Below are 19,271 nucleotides of genomic sequence, written 5' to 3'. Positions count from 1 at the left end.
CTGTTTACATAATGAACACTTACCATTGCTGCTAATTTGAATAACTACACATTGTTTTGTGCTCCCCTCATTTAAAATTTGTACTTTTCTTAAAACAAAGAAAAGTAACTATATATCTAAAAATGATGTGCCTTTATATAGTGTATCTATAAAAGACCAAATGTTCAAGCGGTATCCCCAAGCTCCTGTGCGCAATTGTAAATAATAGTCCACACAACTGCAACTAAAACAACAAACTGTATTTTTGTCGTGCCTTTAATGTAGTGAAACATCAGAGACCGTTCACAGGGGGTGTAAATCAGATAAAATGCCACAGACAGGAGAGTGTCATTTTAAAAACGGCAACCGAAGAGGTAGGTTTCAAGCAGCATCTTGAAGGAGCAGAACTGGTAATGTTTGTGGGGAGAGAGTTTGAGGCCTAGGAGACAGAAGGCACAGCCACCAACAACAGGGTGGAAAGTCAGAGATGTGCAAGGAAGCAATGCATTCAGCAGGGTGTAGGCTAAAGGGCTGGATAGAGAGGGGTGATACCTGGACATAGGCCAATGCAGGTCGGTGAGAACGTGGATAATCAGTGAGTAAGACGAACGCAAGTTAAAATTCAGGGACAATGTGTTGACCGAGCTCCTTTTTAAAAGGAGGTATTCTGGCCTGCAGGACACTCACTGTCTGTCAAACATTCAGGCCCACTCCAAATTTCTCTCTCATTTCAGGGGCTCATTCCACAGGTCCCACTTTGATTTTTGTTTAAAATTCATTCCTGGGATGAGGGCGTCGCTGGCTAGGCTAGCATTTATTACCCAAAGAACAAAGAAAATTACAGCACAGGAACAGGCCCTTCGGCCCTCCAAGCCTGCGCCAATCCAGATCCTCTATCTAAACCTGTCGCCTATTTTCCAAGGATCTGTATCCCTCTGTTCCCTGCCCATTCATGTATCTGTTTAGATACATCTTAAATGACGCTATCATGCCCACCTCTACCACCTCTGCTGGCAACGCGTGCCAGGCACCCACCACCCTCTGCATAAAGAACTTTCCATGCACATCTCCCTTAAACTTTTCCCCTCTCACCTTGAAATCGTGACCCCGAATAATTGAGTCCCCCACTCTGGGAAAAAGCTTCTTGCTATCCACCCTGTCTATACCTGTCATGATTTTGTAGACCTCAATCAAGTCCCCCCTCAACCTCCATCTTTCTAATGTAAATAATCCTAATCTACTCAACCTCTCTTCATAGCTAGCACCCTCCATACCAGGCAACATCCTGGTGAACCTCCTCTGCACCCTCTCCAAAGCATCCACATCCTTTTGGTAATGTGGCGACCAGAACTGTACGCAGTATTCCAAATGTGGTCGAACCAAAGTCCTATACAACTGTAACATGACCTGCCAACTCTTGTACCCAATACCCCGTCTGATGAATGAAAGCATGCCGTATGCCTTCTTGACCACTCTATCGACCTGCGTTGCCACCTTCAGGGTAAAATGGACCTGAACACCCAGATCTCTCTGTGCATCAATTTTCCCCAGGGCTTTTCCATTTACCATATAGTTCGCTCTTGGATTGGATCTTCCAAAATGCATCACCTCGCATTTGCCTGGATTGAACTCCATCTGCCATTTCTCCGCCCAACTCTCCAATCTATCTATATTCTGCTGCATTCTCCGACAGTCCCCTTCACTATCTGCTACTCCACCAATCTTAGTGTCATCTGCAAACTTGCTAATCAGACCATCTACACCTTCCTCCAGATCATTTATGTATATCACAAACAAGTGGTCCCAACACGGACCCCTGTGGAATACCATTGGTCACAGTTCTCCATTTTGAGAAACTCCATTCCACTACAACTCTCTGTCTCCTGTTACCCAGCCAGTTCTCCATCCATCTAGCTAGTACACCCTGGACCCCATGCAACTTCACTTTCTCCATCAGCCTACCATGAGGAACCTTATCAAACGCCTTACTGAAGTCCATGTATATGACATCTACAGCCCTTCCCTCATCTATCAACTTTGTCACTTCCTCAAAGAATTCTATCAAGTTGGTAAGACATGTCTTTCCCTGCACAAAACCATGCTGCCTATCACTAATAAGCCCATTTTCTTCCAAATGTAAATAGATCCTATCCCTCAGTGTCTTCTCCAGCAGCTTCCCCACCACTGACGTCAGGCTCACCGGTCTATAATTACCTGGATTATCCTTGCTACCCTTCTTAAACAAGGGGACAACATTAGCAATTCTCCAGTCCTCCGGGACCTCACCCACGCTCAAGAATGCTGCAAAGATATCTGTTAAGGCCCCAGCTATTTCCTCTCTCACTTGCCTCAGTAACCTGGGATAGATCCCATCTGGACCTGGGGCTTGTCCGCCCTAATACCTTTTAGAACACCCATCACTTTCCCCCACTCCTTATGCCGACTTGACCGAGAGTAACCAAACATCTATCCCTAACCTCAACATCGTTCATGTCCCTCTCCTCGGTGAATACTGACGCAAAGTACTCATTAAGAATCTCACTCATTTTCTCTGACTCCTCACATAACTTCCCTCCTTTGTCCTTGAGTGGGCCAACCCTTTCTCTAGTTACCCTCTTGCTCCTTATGTATGAATAAAAGGCTTTGGGATTTTCCTTAACCCTGTTTGCTAAAGATATTTCATGACCCCTTTTAGCCCTCTTAATTCCTCGTTTCCCGATATTCTTCCAAAGCTTCGTCTGTTTTCAGTTGCCCAGACCTTACGTATGCTTCCTTTTTCCTCTTTGTTAGTCTCACAATTTCACCTGTCATCCATGGTTCCCTAATCTTGCACATTCTATCCCTCATTTTCACAGGGACATGTCTGTCCTGCACTCTAACCAACCTCTCTTTAAAAGCCTCCCACATATCAAATGTGGATTTACCCTCAAACAGCTGCTCCCAATCCACATTCCCCAGCTCCTGCCGAATTTTGCTATAGTTGGCCTTTCCCCAATTTAGCACTCTTCCTTTAGGACCACTCTCATCTTTGTCCATGAGTATTGTAAAACTTACAGAATTGTGATCACTATTCCCAAAGTAATCCCCTCCTGAAACTTCAACCACCTGGCCTGGCTCATTCCCCAACACCAGGTCCAGAATGTCCCCTTCCCGAGTTGGACTATTTACATACTGCTCTATAAAACCCTCCTGGATGCTCCTTACAAATTCTGCTCCATCTAAACCCCAAACACTAAGTGAATCCCAGTCAATGTTGGGAAAATTAAAATCTCCCATCACCACCAGCCTGTTGCTCCTACATCTTTCCATAATCTGTCTACATATTTGTACCTCTATCTCACGCTCGCTGTTGGAAGCCTGTAGTACAGCCCCAACATTGTTACTGCACCCTTCCTATTTCTGAGCTCTGCCCATATTGCCTCACTGCTCGAGTCCTCCATAGTGCACTCCTTCAGCACAGCTGTGATATCCTCTTTGACCAGTAATGCAACGCCTCCACCCATTTTACCTCCCTCTCTATCCTGTCTGAAGCATCTATATCCCGGGATATTTAGTTGCCAATCTTGCCCTTCTCTCAACCAAGTCTCAGTAATAGCAATAACATCATACCCCCAGGTACTAATCCAAGCCCCAAGTTCATCTGCCTTACCAACTACACTTCTCGCATTAAAACAAATGCACCTCAGACCACCTGTCCCTTTGCGTTCATCATCTGCTCTCTGCCTACTCTTCCCCTTAGTCACACTGACTTCATTATCTAGTTCCTTACAGGCTTTAGTTACTACCTCCTTACTGTCCACTAACCTCCTCATTTGGTTCCCATCCCGCTGCCACATTAGTTTTAACCCTCCCCAACAGCGTTAGCAAAAGCAGCCCCTAGGACATTGGTTCCAATCCTGCCCAGGTGCAGACCATCCGATTTGTAATAGTCCCACCTCCCCCAGAACCGGTCCCAATGTCCCAAAAATCTGAACCCCTGCACCATCTCTCAAGCCACTCATTTATCCTGCCTATTCTTTCATTTCTACTCCGACTAGCACGTGGCACTGGTAGCAATCCTGAGATTACTACCTCTGAGGTCCTACTTTTTAACTTGGCTCCTAACTCCCTAAATTCTGCTTGTAGGACCTCATCCCGTTTATTCCCTATATTATTGGTGCCTATATGCACCACAACAGCTGGCTGTTCAACCTCCCCCTTCAGAACGTCCTGCAGTCGATCTGAGACAACCTTGACCCGTGCACCTGGGAGGCAATGTACCATTCGGGACTCTCGTTTTCGACCACAGAACCGCCTATCTACTCCCCTTACAATCGAATCCCCTATGACTATAACCCTTGCACTCTTTTTCCCACCCTTCTGTACAGCAGAGCCAGCCACGGTGCCATGAACCTGGCTACTGCTGCCTTCCCCTGGTGAGCCATCTCCCCCAACAGTATCCAAAATGGTATACCCGTTTTCAACCACAGTCACCCATTCCCTTTCTCCCTCAGCAATCCTAATCTGCAGTGTAACCAATTTGCTAAACGTGCTACCCATCCCTAATTACCCAGTTAAGAGTCAACCACATTGCTGTGGGTCTGGAGTCACATGTAGGCCAGACCAAGTAAGGATGGCAGTTTCCTTCCCTAAGGGACATTGGTGAACCAGATGGGTTTTGCCTCGACAACGGCCAAACATCAGTCACCGAGTGACAGCCCAGCCAGCTGGCTATTCAACTGCCTGGGGCATGACACCTGCCCCTGCTCCTACCCACATACAGGCATTCTCCAAATATCAGGAACAAAAACAAAGTTGCTGGAAAAGCTCAGCAGGTCTGGCATCATCTGTGGAGGAGAAAACAGAGTTAACGTTTCGGGTCCGGTGACCCTTCGTTCTGAGGAAGGGTCACCGGACCGGAAACGTTAACTGTTTTCTCCTCTACAGATGATGCCAGACCTGCTGAGCTTTTCCAGCAACTTTGTTTTTGTTCCTGATTTACAGCATCCGCAGTGCATTTGGTTTTCATTCTCCAAATATCACCGGACAATAATCTAGATCCAAACTTCGAGCTGCTGCGAAGGCCTTGCCAAGATGAACCAGCGCAAGCTGAAACATGAATCTGAACTGATTGAGGCATCATTCACACAATGCAGTGCTCTGATATTTCAATGTAAAACCAACAGGTATTACAAAAATAATCCTTTTTGGGAACAAAAATCAGTATCCTACTAGGTAAAGTCAGGTAAAGTCAGCCCGAGTGCCTGCTCCTGATCTTAAGCTGGATGTTGAAGGGGAGCAGCAGATGGGTTTGACAATGGGGACACTTATGATTGGATGTGCTGGGAACACAGAGCCTAAGGTCCTCCTGCCAAGGTATAAACGGGGTCGGTTCAATTGTCAGAGCTCCTTGGTGCCTCAAAAATGAAAATAAAATCGTTTCCTGCACAACTAGAAAAATGTCTTTGTTTTTTTTTCCAATTGTACAGAAGCTCTGAGAAATGTCAACATTCCAATGTACACTCCTCCATCCCCCCCAAGTAAAGACTATACTGATATGATTTAGAACTTATGTACTTCTAGATGATTTTATGAATAAAATGTGACTTTTGCAAAAACATGGATAGACTGCTGACAACCTCAAGGCCTTATCAGAGTGTGAGAACAACCGTAACCCACCTCCAGCATGGGGGCAGAGGCAGAGAGAGAGCACCAGAGAAAGAAGAAGACAGCGAGAAAGTGGAGAGACACACACACAAACACACACAGTATTGACCCCTCAATTGTATGAGATTGGCACAAAGTTTGCGATGGAGGATCATGGCCCAAACTTTACCCACAGGGCAAGAGTCAGTGCCTAATGGACAAAACAATCCAAGAGAAAAAATAAAACCAAATTTCTGCAAGAGGCTGGCAAATCTGAAATGTGGGTTGCGTGCAGTCAAATGTTTTGAGAGAGGGCTTGCCTGCAATACACACCCACACGTTAAGCTCGGCACTGACTCAGATCTCCCTCACTGGTGTGTTTACGCCATAGTTTAAGATCCAAAAGCTGTCTCCATTTTGTAACTTTTAGGATAGCTTCTGACCATTTAGAATGAGCCTCCTCCATCATCAGCAGTTTTCTTTTGTACATAACACAAAGTTCACAAGCTCTCAAAGTTTTAAAGGTGTCCCGTTCCTCATCCTGGAAATCTCTAAACACAACTTACAGAAACAGGATCCTGGAATAAAGGACACTTCATTCCATTTGATAAGCTCCAAGAGAATGTGATTGACCCAAGCTGCCATTTTGAGTCCATCCAGTCACCCGGGGTCATAGGTCATATGTCATATGAAAGAGGACAGCATGGATGAAAGAAAAATAAAAATATCTTGGTTCTGCCGTGGGGGACCGAGAGGTCACACAGAGGGCATCTTTGCTTCCAATCTCAACCCTCTGCTCAAGTGAGCAGATCATGGCATGGTGGGCAAGGGAAAGGTGTTCACTCACACACACACAGAAAAGAGAGAGCGAAAGAAAAAAAGAAATACTCCATGTTTTTTCAGTCATTGCCAGATCTCTTCCAGCTACGTAATCAGCACAGATTCTCTGTTCCAACCAGTCACTGATGCCGAGAGTCTAACTGGATAGGTCAAAGTTAAAGATTTGTCAAAATAATCTTTCCAAATAGAAAAAGGGAAAAACACTGGAAATAATACAGGCGCCAGTTTGAATTCAGAGGCTACCCAATATGGCATTGGCTACTTGAGATTGAAGTACATCAGGATTCACATCTGCTTCCTTCAGGTTCAAGAGAAAAACAGAGAAAAAAAAAAGCCATTTTGTAATCTACCAAGCCCAGCCCTTACCCTTGACCACCTCTGTTTCAGTCTTCAGGCTTCATTTTGAAAACGAATGATGTACAATCTTAGAGAGTTGCTGTTCAATGCTGTCTGGGAGAAGCTGATAAGCACCAACATGGTCATCTCACCCTTCTCTACCAACCCAAGCAGTATCAATCTTTTTGGAAAGATTTCTTACAGATATTTACTCACAACCATAATCAAACAATGTTTTTAGAAATTTGGCTGATGTTCTCTTTCAATTAGGAGTTCCTCTCTGATCCCCTCGGCCATACCAAACATTGTAAACCACATTGCCTAAGGAGGGCATATTAAAGTTCCTTGCTTTTTCCACATGACTCAATAATGACCTTTGACCTGCATGTTGGATAGTTTATCACTGTGGAAACTTTTACTTAAAAAGAAAATCAAATAAAAGTGTCTACCATTGCATATAGAATTTGGAAATACTCTTTTCTTTTTACATCTCTAAGCTCCAGGTCAAACATATGGAAGACCTCCCAAATGTAAGCTGTCAGTCTGTACTGTCATTATTGTCTCGGTGGTAAACATGGTCTGATGTGTCACTCTGGCCCAGCAGACTTTGCTGCATTGGCCACAGAGGAAGACGATGAGTTGATAAGACTCTGACCTCTCACCTTGGCCAACCTGAGCTTTTTGCTTCTGCTCCTCTCTTCCAAACAGAGAGCCTCCAATCGCTGTTGTCAGTGTAAATGCCTGCTATTTTAACACCTCGCTTGCAGGTCTCTGTGTGGGCCCAGAAAGCTGTGATGCATCGGCACTTCTAACATACTTTTAGATACACGGTCGTCATCCATCTGACCAAGACCACACACACACACACACACACACACACAATTAACTTAGTCAGGAGGGGAAGTGATGGAACGAGGACACTGCAGGACCTCAGAGTTGGTGTCCTTGTCCTGCCGGAGAGGGCAAGGATGTAATCAGAGACTGCAAAACATAGAAACTGTTCAGCCTATTTTCCTGCCTAGCAGATGTTGCGCAGATGTCACCCTGTAGATAGGGAGTTGAAGACGCAGGCTCAGTGTTCTCAATCAGGTCGTTACTGTTCCTTCCGCTCTCATTCAGCTTGGATACAACAACTACAGCTTTTTGGGAGTGAAGCATCAAGTGAGATTGCTGGTGATTGTGGAGACAACTTTCAGTGTCACACTAGTTGGTAATAGATGGTAATACGTCAACACAGTAGATCATGACTCAGTCTTCCTGATGCTGATGGACAAAACAAATGCTTTTCAGACATGAAATCACTGTCCATTTGCTGCTGTAGATGTTTCTCAATATTGAGTGTTGGTACAACCAAGTACACCATACTCAACAACCAAAGAGTGATGGACAACTTCGGCATGAAGGTCTGATCGTCCCAATGCACATTTACTCCCTTCACCCACCTTTTAAGAAACAAAAATTTTCCAAAAGAAACCGAAAATACGTGCGTATTCTTCAGTTATTGATTTTTCTCCAGGGGTCATATGTAACAGCATCCAGGAGATGAAACTCTCATTTTCAGAGTCTCCTGGACGGTTTTCCCTAAACATATTCTCCAGTTTTTCTCACCTCGCGCACCCCCTCCCCCACCTCAGTCATGCATACCCCAGCTAGACACATCGCCCCATTAGGGCAAGTGCCCCTGCTTACAACACACGCAGCACGAGGCTGGAGGATGTTGAAATGCAAAAGGAACGGTGGCCAGAATAAAAGAAAGCTTGCCTTCATAAAACAACAGCAACAATCCATTTTCACAGCACAGAACATTCCACAGGAGGACCATCATATCAAAAATGTGACACCAAGTCACAAGAGGAGATGGCAGGGTCAACAGGAAAGGAGAGACAGAAAGAGAAAGAGTTTCAGGCTGACGGTCTAAAGGCACCGGTAGTGGAGGGAGTAAAATCAGGATGGGCAGGGGGCCCGGCAATAGATGGCAGAGACTTTGGAGGATTTCAGGACTACAGCGGGTACTGAGACTGGGCATGGCTAGGCAGGGATTATAAAAATAAAACAGAATTTGAGAATTGGGATATTGCTGGGCAGTTAGTTCCAATGCCCATTATTTCCCAATAGACACTGCAAATTTCTCCTTTGCCAAGTATTTACCCAATTAGATAGAAAAATAGAAATTTATTGTTACTTATATTTTCACAAATACAATAAAGGTGTATTAATTAATTCACTTTTCAAAGTTACTATTGCATTGGCTTCCAGCAGCCTTGTGGACAGTACATTCCAGATCCTGATGTACCACAGCAAATTGGCTGCTAATGGTCTGTCTGAAATATGGCTACTCTGCAACTGAAAAGCCACCAGATGTTTACCTTATCAAGCTGACCTACAGTGTGTGACTTTCTTGGCAGTGTTGCAGTGTCCTGCCACACATCTGGTTAATTGGGAGTATGACAGGCTTTAGCCATGACATTTTAGGCCTCTAGATATACTTAACAACAGTTAACCACCTTGACTGAGTCACAGGGAAAGAATGGAGCTACACGGATTGTGTACAAAGGTTTCTAACTCAATGATAGTATCCCAGCAATCCTCAGCCTCCAATGCTCTAGGGAAAATCAGCCCCAGGCCTAGACAGTCTCTCCCTATAGCTGAAATCCTTCAACCCCAGCAACATCCTTGTAAATCTTGTCTGAACCCATTCATTCTTCCTATAGCAGGGAGACCAGAACTGAATGCAGTTTTCCAAAAGTGGCCTAACTAATGTCCTGTACAGCTGCAACATGACTTCCCAACTCCTATACTCACGGGTAGCAGATACATGGGAACACCACCCCCTGCAAATTCCCTTCCTTGTCATGTGCCACGCTGACTTGGAAATATAATCACTATTCCTTCACTGCACGTAGACTGCAGCAGCTCAAGGATATTCACCACCTTCAAAGGCAGCAAGTGCCAGCTCAGCCAGCAAAGCCTGCATCCCAGGGAATAAAGAAAAATCCTTATGAAAAGACACTCACATCTCAAGAATGAATTTCTTAGGACGTGCAGGAGTGCGAGCTTGAGATAGCCCACAGCTTGTGTGTGTGCGCATGCCCATGCCCATGTACATTCACAGCAATGTGAACAAAGCACTCTGGAAAATCAAAAGCAAGAGAGGAGAGAATCCAAAGAAGCAGTGAAACATAGGAGCTACTGTGGGGAAAAAAAAGTGACTGAGGCCAAACCCAAAATACAAATAGGATCACTAAGGCAGAGATAAATCAATCTAAACACTCACTTGAATGCTAAAATTACAGTTGTCATGGAAATGGACCAGTGATGCTGTTGGGCTGAGAGATGGAGATGACACTTCAAAGAACTCCAGGGCACTCTGTTAGACACATCAGATGGCAATGCCCTTGCACCTTCTCCACGTTAATCTCAATCTCCTGATTTGCATACCATCTAGGTAGGGCTTGAAAGGTAATTCAAATACACACATCTCCAAAAACAGGAAAATAAATTCTGCCTGCATCAAAATTCAAATGAGTCAGCCCTGGCTGAGTGATAGAACGCTCAGTGAGTCAGGCAGTTCTGGATGGAGTCTCCACTCCCATTGATATACAGAAACAGACTCTCACTCCAGTGCAATGCTGAGGGAATGCTGCACTGCCTTTTAAATATGGCATTAAACTCTTAACTCCCCACTCAGCTCAATATTAACTATCAGTGTGGAGGAACTCTAAGGTTTGCTAATTTTTAACCCCTCAACCAAACTCCTGAACCAGACTGCCGGGTGATTTGCAACTAAAACAGAAGTTGCTAGAAAAGCTCAGCAGGTCTGGTAGCATTTATGAAGAGAAATTAGAGATAATGTTTCAGGTCCGGTCTGAGGAAGGGTCACCAGACCTGAAAAATTAACTCCGTTTATTTCTTCATAGATGCTGCCAGGCCTGCCGAGCTTTACCAGCAACTTCTGGTTTTGTTTCTGATTTACAGCGTCTGCAGTTCTTTCGGTTTTCATCTTGCCTGGTCCTTTGCTTCAATGCTGCTTGTGGGATCTTGCTGTGTGCAAACTGGCTGCTATGGTTCCCAACATTCCAGTAGCAACTACACCACTAAGAACTTCACTGGCTGTAAAGAGCTCTAATCTTCTGAGGACGTAAAAGGAGGCATATAAATGCAGTATTTTTTTTGTTTTCTTCACTTCATAAACTAAGACAAAAAAAAGGTACACAGTGTATACCTGGAGCAATATTTACAATCTTAAAAATGGATGCCAAGAAGGGTAGTCTCAAATTGGAAGTTACACAGGGAAATTGAAAGTGTGCCAAGCAGACCCAGGAGATTAAAAAATGGTTGGCATGCAATGTAGATCTGAAGTGAAAAATTAAAAATGAATCCTTGAATTCTCAGTTTCCAACTTATACATGGTTTGGAACATAGGAAGGTGTGTTTTACTGTCTTACATGACAAAAAAATGAAAATGCACTGGTGTTGTAATGTAGCACAGTAGTTCCACAGTGTGTGTCAATATTATCATTACTCAGTACTTGCGACCCCACCCAGGCAGCCACCCTGCCTTTAACCCACTTATTAATTGAAATCATTATTCCTCTGCCTTCTCTATATTTAATCAGTCGTTTCTGCTTTGGTCGTTCGCTTGAAGTGGCAGTTGTGGAGTTACTCGGGAAAGGGGCGCTCTCGGGGTTCTTTTTTGGCAGCCCGAGTTCCGGGTTCGGCCACTTCTGGTGAAGTCAAAAGATGTGTGGGGGAGGGAGCAGGAGATGACTGTGCTGCAATAAAGCTCTCCTCTGTACTTCACCCGGAACTGTGGACTCTGTTGACTGGAGTGACTCTTGCTCTGGACCAAGACAGCTGTTGCCCGTTTCTCAGGAGACTATTCAACTGCAGAGGAGGCATCCAAGAGAAAGCAAACACCCTCCTCCTTAGTCAGAACCATCGCTTTCAAATGGATAGAATCAGGAAAAGGGAAACCAGGCTAATTCCTCCTGCTAACCTCGTGAAAAAAGAGAGAGGCCTAACTAAAGCACCTACACTTCTGGCTAACTCAGAGATCATGGATCAAAGCTCTACAATGTGCTGTTTCTTTTGACTATAAAGTTAAGTTCGAATAAGACATCTTAACAACGCCACAGTAACGCTGCCAGTCAAATCACTGTACTCTGTGTAGAAGCAGGATTAATGAGGTTACCATTTAAATATTTTTTCCCCAACGACCCTCACACCCTCCTCCATGCGATATAAAAGTCAATCATAGGAGATTAAGTACCAAGGGATCAAAAGCACTTGTCTAAATTGATACGTCAAAGCCAATCACACCGTGGCAGAACAGAGTATACTTTTGCTTTTCAGATGGGGCTCTTGATGAGCTAAAGGAATGTCCAACAGAAACAGAGATACACGACTGCCCGAGATTAACTGTTACTCCCAACCTGTAATCTGGTGCATTGATTAAAAAAAAAACAATCTGCCAGCTGCTAAACAAACATTGAGGGCCAGCATTTCCCCAGACGGGCCAATTCAACAGAGCTGGATTTCCATTTTAAAAATCTCCAAAAACTGCAAGTGGGTTCAACAAATATCGTGGCTTTTGAGGGCAAAGTGGTAGTATCACTGCCTCTGAGCCAGAAGACACGGGTTCAAATCCCACCTGCTCCAGAGGTGTGTCTGAACAGGCTGATGAGGAAAAGATTTATACAGCAAACACCAGAACGGTGGACGTTTCAGGCAATACAGGGAGACGGAGGAGGAAGGAGCCGGCCACTACAGGTACACAGACAGGACGCTTTCTCCTCCCATTCAAGGTGAGGGGCAAAGACGGAAGGGAAGCCAGACCCAGGACGTGTTGATCTGGGCTGGCAGTCTCACAGCCCCACTGTGGCTAGAGTGAGTCGTAACACACAGCAAAGAAAGTTCAAAGAGCAAAAACTACTCACATTTTATGATTGGCATTTCGCTTCTTCGGCTGCTTTTTGTAATATTTCTGTTTCAACAACATTGAAGAAGACATCATGGTGGAGCAGCCGGAGGAGTTTAATTGTACCTTACAGTAGGAGGAAACTAAACTCTCAGGCTCAAATGGATATGACGAAAAACATCACAAAAAAAAACTCTCGAGTCACTCAAAAGGGGAAAAAAAAGGATGGTCTTTTGCTGGTGCCAACTCAGGTTCCTCGCACTACAAGGTTCAGTAACTCCTCCCAGCACCTTGCGTGTTAATGATTGTATGTGCACTGGGATTAATTTGGGTCTCTCACACTGACGACGTTCAGTAACTCCTCCCAATCAAACATACAGTGCCACCCTTTTAATACAAGGAAGCTACTCTAGTGAAAAGAGCCCAAACCAAAACTGCAACTTCATGCAATGTAATCTGATTTTTTAAATTAAAAAAATATATAATTACAGCAGCTATGCAGCCTCATGTCGTCTATTTGCAGGCATTCTCTTGCTAAATGATTTAAAATAAGTGGATCCACCCCCCACCCCTTTCAGTTTTGGAGGAAGTGTAGATCTCAGAGTTCACTGAGTAATCAAAGTTTCACCATGGGTTAAACTGGCAAGCATCAACTTGCTGCTGCTGGTCCCACTGATTGGTGGGCTGGTCTAAAGAACAGCCAGAACTAGCGCTATAGCAACAAATGACCTGGAGCACAAAGATGGTCAAATGCATGACCAAATTTTTTTTCTTAACGTAGGCATCAGATGAACAGGAACTGCTGGCACTCCTGTGCCCTCACTGTTCAGGCCGACAAACCCGATTTTCTTGCTGGGTGGGGGTTGTGCTGGTATGTAACACGACACAGTTTAAATCAGCCCCTCCCTGTAATTCCCTCACCAAACTGTGGTTAAAGTGCAAGAAAGCTCAACCGTCTTCCTTCAGTGACGACCCGTCTCTTAAAGGGGAAGTATCACCCCTGCAGAAATGGCAACTTTCCCGGCTAGACCGTTCCTGGAACAGGCCGCTCGAAAGAGAAATAAATGACACCAGCTTGGTAGCTGCTGTAACTATTTCACTTTTTCATATGTTCAAATTGGAAGGACTTTAGAAATCATGGCACCAGATACTACAGAAATTTACAATCCCTTGAAGGTCTTTTAATTACAGCTTTGATGTCCTTTCAAACATTTCCAAAGTGGACAAAGGTTCACCTCTGGCTGGTCTCCCTCCACCCTTGCTCAATTGTGCACATTCCTTCCTGCTTTCTGCCCCTATGCTAGCTCCAGTCAAATCGAATTGGAGACTAAGTTTCTATCCCATAGAAAGGGTTGGGTCTGACTGTTGAGGTTTGGTCATGAGACAATGTACACCATCACAGCAAATATTCTTCAGCAACACAAGGCCAAGAATGTTAGATGGTGGAAAGTAGAGTATGGAAAAGTTTCTACCATTGCCAAAAAAAACCTTCAAGCAGCTTGCAATTAAACAGAAGCATAGCTAAGTAGCAAAGATTTATGAAGTGTCACAGTTAGTGAAGCCAAACAGTCAGCAGGTCAGTATGCTATTGCATGCAATGGACAGCTGTACAGACAATAGTGTAGAGTAACAGAGGTTTACAGCATGGAAATAGGTCCTTCGGCCCAACTTGTCCATGCCGCCTAGTTTTTCACAATTAAACTAGTCCTATTTAAATTAGTGCCAGCAGCAAGGGGTCAACAGAAAAGAAGCTATGGAGCATACCCAGAGACGTGGGGAAAATATTGACATTACTGTCAATTACAGATTTGCAGAGAATTATGAATATGGCAGCTTAAAATAACTGGGCAGGGGCAGGATTGTTGTTGGGAGTCTGAGAAGAAACATGGACCTGATTACCTACGGTGGAGAGTGAGAATTTTAACAAAGAAAGTTCAAATCAGCAGAAAGGCAGAGGTCAGGGAGCAAAATGGATTGGTGTTCCAGTATGACATATCTCAAACACCAGCAACTCAATAGAAGAAACTGGAAAGCAGCGAGCAACAAGAAGTGTGAGCAGAACAGACAAAAGTGAGGAACAAATAAAAACGGAAAATCGCTGGAGAAACTCAGCAGGTCTGGCAGCATCTGTGGAGAGAAATCAGAGTTTTTAAACTTCAAAGAACAAAACAGCACAGGAACAGGCCCTGCGGCCCTCCAAACCTGCGCCGCCACAGTTTTGGTATGGAAGAGGAAAATGTCTTCACTTGCAGGATCCATATCCCTCTATTCCCTTCCTACTAATGTCCAGGTGTTTCTTGAATAATGCTGTTGTCTACCTCCTCTGGCATTGCATTCCAGGCACTCACCACCCTTTGTGAGAAAAATGTGCCTCTTTTAAACATCCACCCCCACTGTTTCTTGAACCTGTGTCCCCTAGTAATTGATCCTTCCACCCTGGAAAAAAACCTCATACTTTCCACTCTATCCATGCCAATCACAATTTTATAAACTTCTAACAGGTTGTCCCTCAACCTCTTGTGTTCCAGTGAAAACAAACCCAGTCTATCCAACCTTTCTTCACAGCTAAAAGTCCCCATACCAGGCAACATCCTGGTAAACCTTTTCTGTACCCTCTCCAAAGCATCCACATCCTTCTGGTGGTGTGGTGACCAGAACTGTACGCAGTATTCCAAGTGTGGCCTAACTAAAGTTCTATAAAGCTACAGCATAACTTGCCTATCCTTATACTCAGTACCCCTTCCAATGAAGGCAAGCATGCTATAAGCCTTTTTTACTACCTTATCGACCTGCACTGCCACCTTCAGTGATCTGTGGACTTACACACCCAGATCCCTTTGCATATCAATACTCCTAAGGGTTCTGCCATTCAGTGTATAATTTCCACCTGTACTTAACATTTCAAAATGTCACATTTGTCTGGATTAAACTCCTTCTGCCACTTTTCTGCCCATGCCTCCAACTGATCTATATTCTGCTGTACGCTCTGACAATCCTCCTCACTATCTACTACTCCACCAATCTTTGTATCATCCACAAACTTACAAATTAGACCAGCTACATTTTCCTCCATATCCTTTATGTAGACCATGAATAGCAGAGGTCCCAGCACTGATCCCTGTGGAACACCAGTAGTCACAAACTTCCATTCTGAAAAGCATCCTTTCACCACTACCCTCTGTCTCCTATGATCAAGCCAGTTCTGTATCCATCTTGCCAGCTCACTCCAAAACTATGTGACTTCACCTTTTGAACCAGTCTGCCATGAGGGATCTTGTAAAAGGCATTTATGGGATATGGGCATCTTTGGCTAGGCCAGCAGATATCGACCATCCCTTAATGCCCAGAGGGCGGTTATTACTCAAGCACATTGCTGTAGGTCGAGAGTCACATGTAGGCCAGACCAGATAAGGATGGCAGATTTCCTTACCTAAAGGACATTAGTGAACCAGATGGGTTTTTCCAAAAATCGACAATGGATTCATGGTCACCATTAGACTCTTAATTCCATATTCTTTATTGGAATTTGAATTCCATCATCTGCCACAACGGGATACGAACCCAGGAACATTAGTTGGGTTTCTGGATTAATAATCCAGTGATAATATCACTAGACCATTGCCTCTCCACTGTTAATTCCAGTGACTCCTCTTCATAACTGGAGCAAAGACAGAAGCCTTTGAAAGCTAGCAAGACATGCTACTGAGATGCTTCTCCTTGCAGAAATCGAGGAACCAAACAGAAAGCTACTAAAGTGCTAGTGTCCAGGTAGAAAGGAACAAAACAGACTTTTGAATGAGACAGGTGCAGCAGTTTCAGTTCTTTGAAATGCTGAACCACAGTTAGAGAAAAGTTCTCTTCAGCCAGCTTGTGAAAAGCAAACTACATGGATCTAGAAGTAATGGAATTCAAGGTCATAGGGCAAATAAATGCAATGAGACAGGTAGGCAGGGAGAGAGATAGAGATAGAAAGAGGAAATGTTGCAAGCTTGAATTTGATCTGACACCAGAGTTAGTTACACTCAAAGACAGAGATTCGAGAGTAGAGGATCTGAAAATCAGAGACCAGCCAAAAAACTTCAGAACTGAATTTCCATAATTGTTCACGGCATTCAGAAAGCCTAGGAATTAAGAAAACCACATGACCCTACATTCTGAAACAAAGCCAGTTAATCTGTTTACACCCAGAAAAATGCTTCTTGCCAAAGATAAAGAAGGAAATCGACTCTATGTTTAGGCAAGGGATTATTTCAACTGTGACCAAACCCATAAACTGATACTTGGGGATGGTCACAGTGTCGAACCTCATCAGATCTCTCAGCGTTTGCATGATTCTAATACGGCTGAACAAAGCAGTTGAATGCAAAGTTCATCCTGGGACAACCACAGATGAGAGCTTGGCAACATTGAGAGACAGGTCAATCCTCATGACATGATGGAAACGTAGAAATGTAGAGCTAAGATTACAATCAGATCAGCCATGATGGTGCAGCAGGCCCACAGAGACTAAATAAGGCTGTCACAGCTCTCAGGAATTTATTTGGACTCTCTTCAGTTTCTGAGTCTGACACTAGATTTGCAGAGCCTATGCTGGCAGTGAAATCCTCATAAATCTCGAAATCTTCCACTAGCTTTACCAGTCAGATCTGACCATGTTAATCCCTCAAGATATTGGACTTTGTATTTTGACTGTGGGCTCCCTCGTGCAACTTTTGCCTCCAATTCAGGAATACACCTAGCTTCTAAATGGACCAGATGCTCCTTATTCTGGTTGCCAGCAGGTGTATGACTGCTTTTCTTAGACTGCTAAACTAACAAACAGCTTCTGAGAGAAAACAAACACAAAGCCCCAAAACAAAAAGACTTGCCTCTTTACAATCATGGCATGTCCAGATGGGGATTTCAAGTAATTACTATCAATTTCAAACTTGTCTCTGACTCTGAAAAGTATATCGATACTTGAAGACCTTCATTTCTTTATCCATTTCTTTTCAAATTCCATTGATCTGGGAAATTGCTTAAATTAATTAATCTCTCTCATAAAGACAGGACAATTCTCTTCAGACATGCTGTCTTCAGTTCCCCAATTAAACAGGCCTGCCTGCTGTTTAATGACTCTCACCCTTTGAAATTGGGTTGTAGGTGCTCTTGTGGTGCAGTGGTAGTGTCACTACCTCTGGGTCAGAAGGCCCAGATTTAAGTCCCACCTGCTTCCTGAGTTGCGTAGTAACATCTCAGAACAGGTTGATTAGAAAATATCTCCAACTTGACCTTTGGAGGTGCACGTCAATTACCCTTTCAAATGATGGCGACTTTAAATTTGTTTACCAATCTTTTAAACTCAAGTATTTTTCTTTCTCCTTTATCTAACATTTAACACTTCAATCTCCAACCTAAAAGGTTATATTCCTAAAGAAGGTGAATCATGAAATTAGGTGTCTTCACAATGAATGACAGTAGGAACAGTAACAGGGAATAATGACTCAAGAAACTTGGCAAACAGTAACTTGAGGAAAACATCTAATTTAGGGAATCACAACTGTGATTACTGTGGCTAAAAGGGCAATGGAGCAGATTTGCTTATAACATTTTCAAAAAGGAATTAACACTTGAAAAAGGGGGAAAAATGTCTGTGCCTTGGGAAACTTGAGAGGACTGGAACTAATAAGACAGTTCTTTCAAAGAACCAGCACAGGCACAGTGAGCCAAATTGCCTACAATGTTAGATTGTTCCATGAAAAGGGTAAAAAGATACAGGTTCAATCTAAAAAAAAAGGTAAAACTGACTCAAGGGAGGTTCTTCTTACAAAGTGACCAACTGATGGAATAGACTCTCCATTCCTCTGAATGGAGGCAATAATGGAAAGGCAAATAATTGGGTACTTTGATGGGGGAGAAAGGATACGGCCTGGTCTTTCTGATCACCCAAAATGGGCTGAATGGCCTTCTCTGTAAATGGGCCATGTGAAACTGGTCACTGAGCAACAGGCAACACAAAGGGCTGTCTCCGATTAGGAGGTAGCCCATTTAGGAACAAGGCCAGGAGGGATTTCTTCACTCAGAGGCCGGCGAGTGTTTGAGTTCTCTAGGATAGAGGCTGTGGAGACTCCGTCAGTCATTCATCCAGGATTCCAAGAAAGAGATTGATTGATTTACAGACATTAAAAATATCTATGGATATGGGGTAGACAGAGGGGAGATGGTGTTCAGGAAGATGGTCATCCATGAATGATGGAACAAGCTTGATGGACCGAATGACCTACTCCTACTCCGACTCCGATTTCCTTGGACTCATTTCCTATGCTCAGTAGAGATGAAATTAAAAAAAAGAAGAAAGAGATGAACAAATATATAAAGAACAAATTCAGCTCACAACCCTATTCCAGTATTCAATGACATCTGGATCTTAACTCCATCCAATCGCTTTGTATCGACGACCCTTGCCTGACTAAAATCTGTCAAGCTCCAATTGTAAATTTTCAATTGAACACTGGCCTGAACTTCTTCTCCTGGGAACTGAGGGTTAATTCATTATGAAACTGGATGCTATAATAGAAAACAGACCTCATTCTGC

At 43.8% G+C, this 19,271-nt stretch overlaps 1 protein-coding gene across 1 annotated transcript in view; it reads right to left on the bottom strand.

Annotated features, from left to right (window-relative positions):
• The window catches only part of LOC109912844 (zinc finger and BTB domain-containing protein 7A), a 96,617-nt gene extending 83,589 nt beyond the window's left edge, over nucleotides 1-13,028 (bottom strand). The window contains exon 1 of the mRNA XM_048614075.1: nucleotides 12,717-13,028. Within this exon, the coding sequence (XP_048470032.1) occupies nucleotides 12,717-12,793 (77 nt within the window). The 5' untranslated portion in view covers nucleotides 12,794-13,028. The remainder of the gene's footprint in view (nucleotides 1-12,716) is intronic.
• Between the last annotated feature and the right edge of the window lie 6,243 nt (nucleotides 13,029-19,271).

Source organism: Rhincodon typus, chromosome 29, assembly GCF_021869965.1.
Source record: "Rhincodon typus isolate 14 chromosome 29, sRhiTyp1.1, whole genome shotgun sequence".
In the NCBI taxonomy this organism is placed as follows: Eukaryota; Metazoa; Chordata; class Chondrichthyes; order Orectolobiformes; family Rhincodontidae; genus Rhincodon; species Rhincodon typus.
This window is presented reverse-complemented; position numbering and strand designations above follow the sequence as displayed.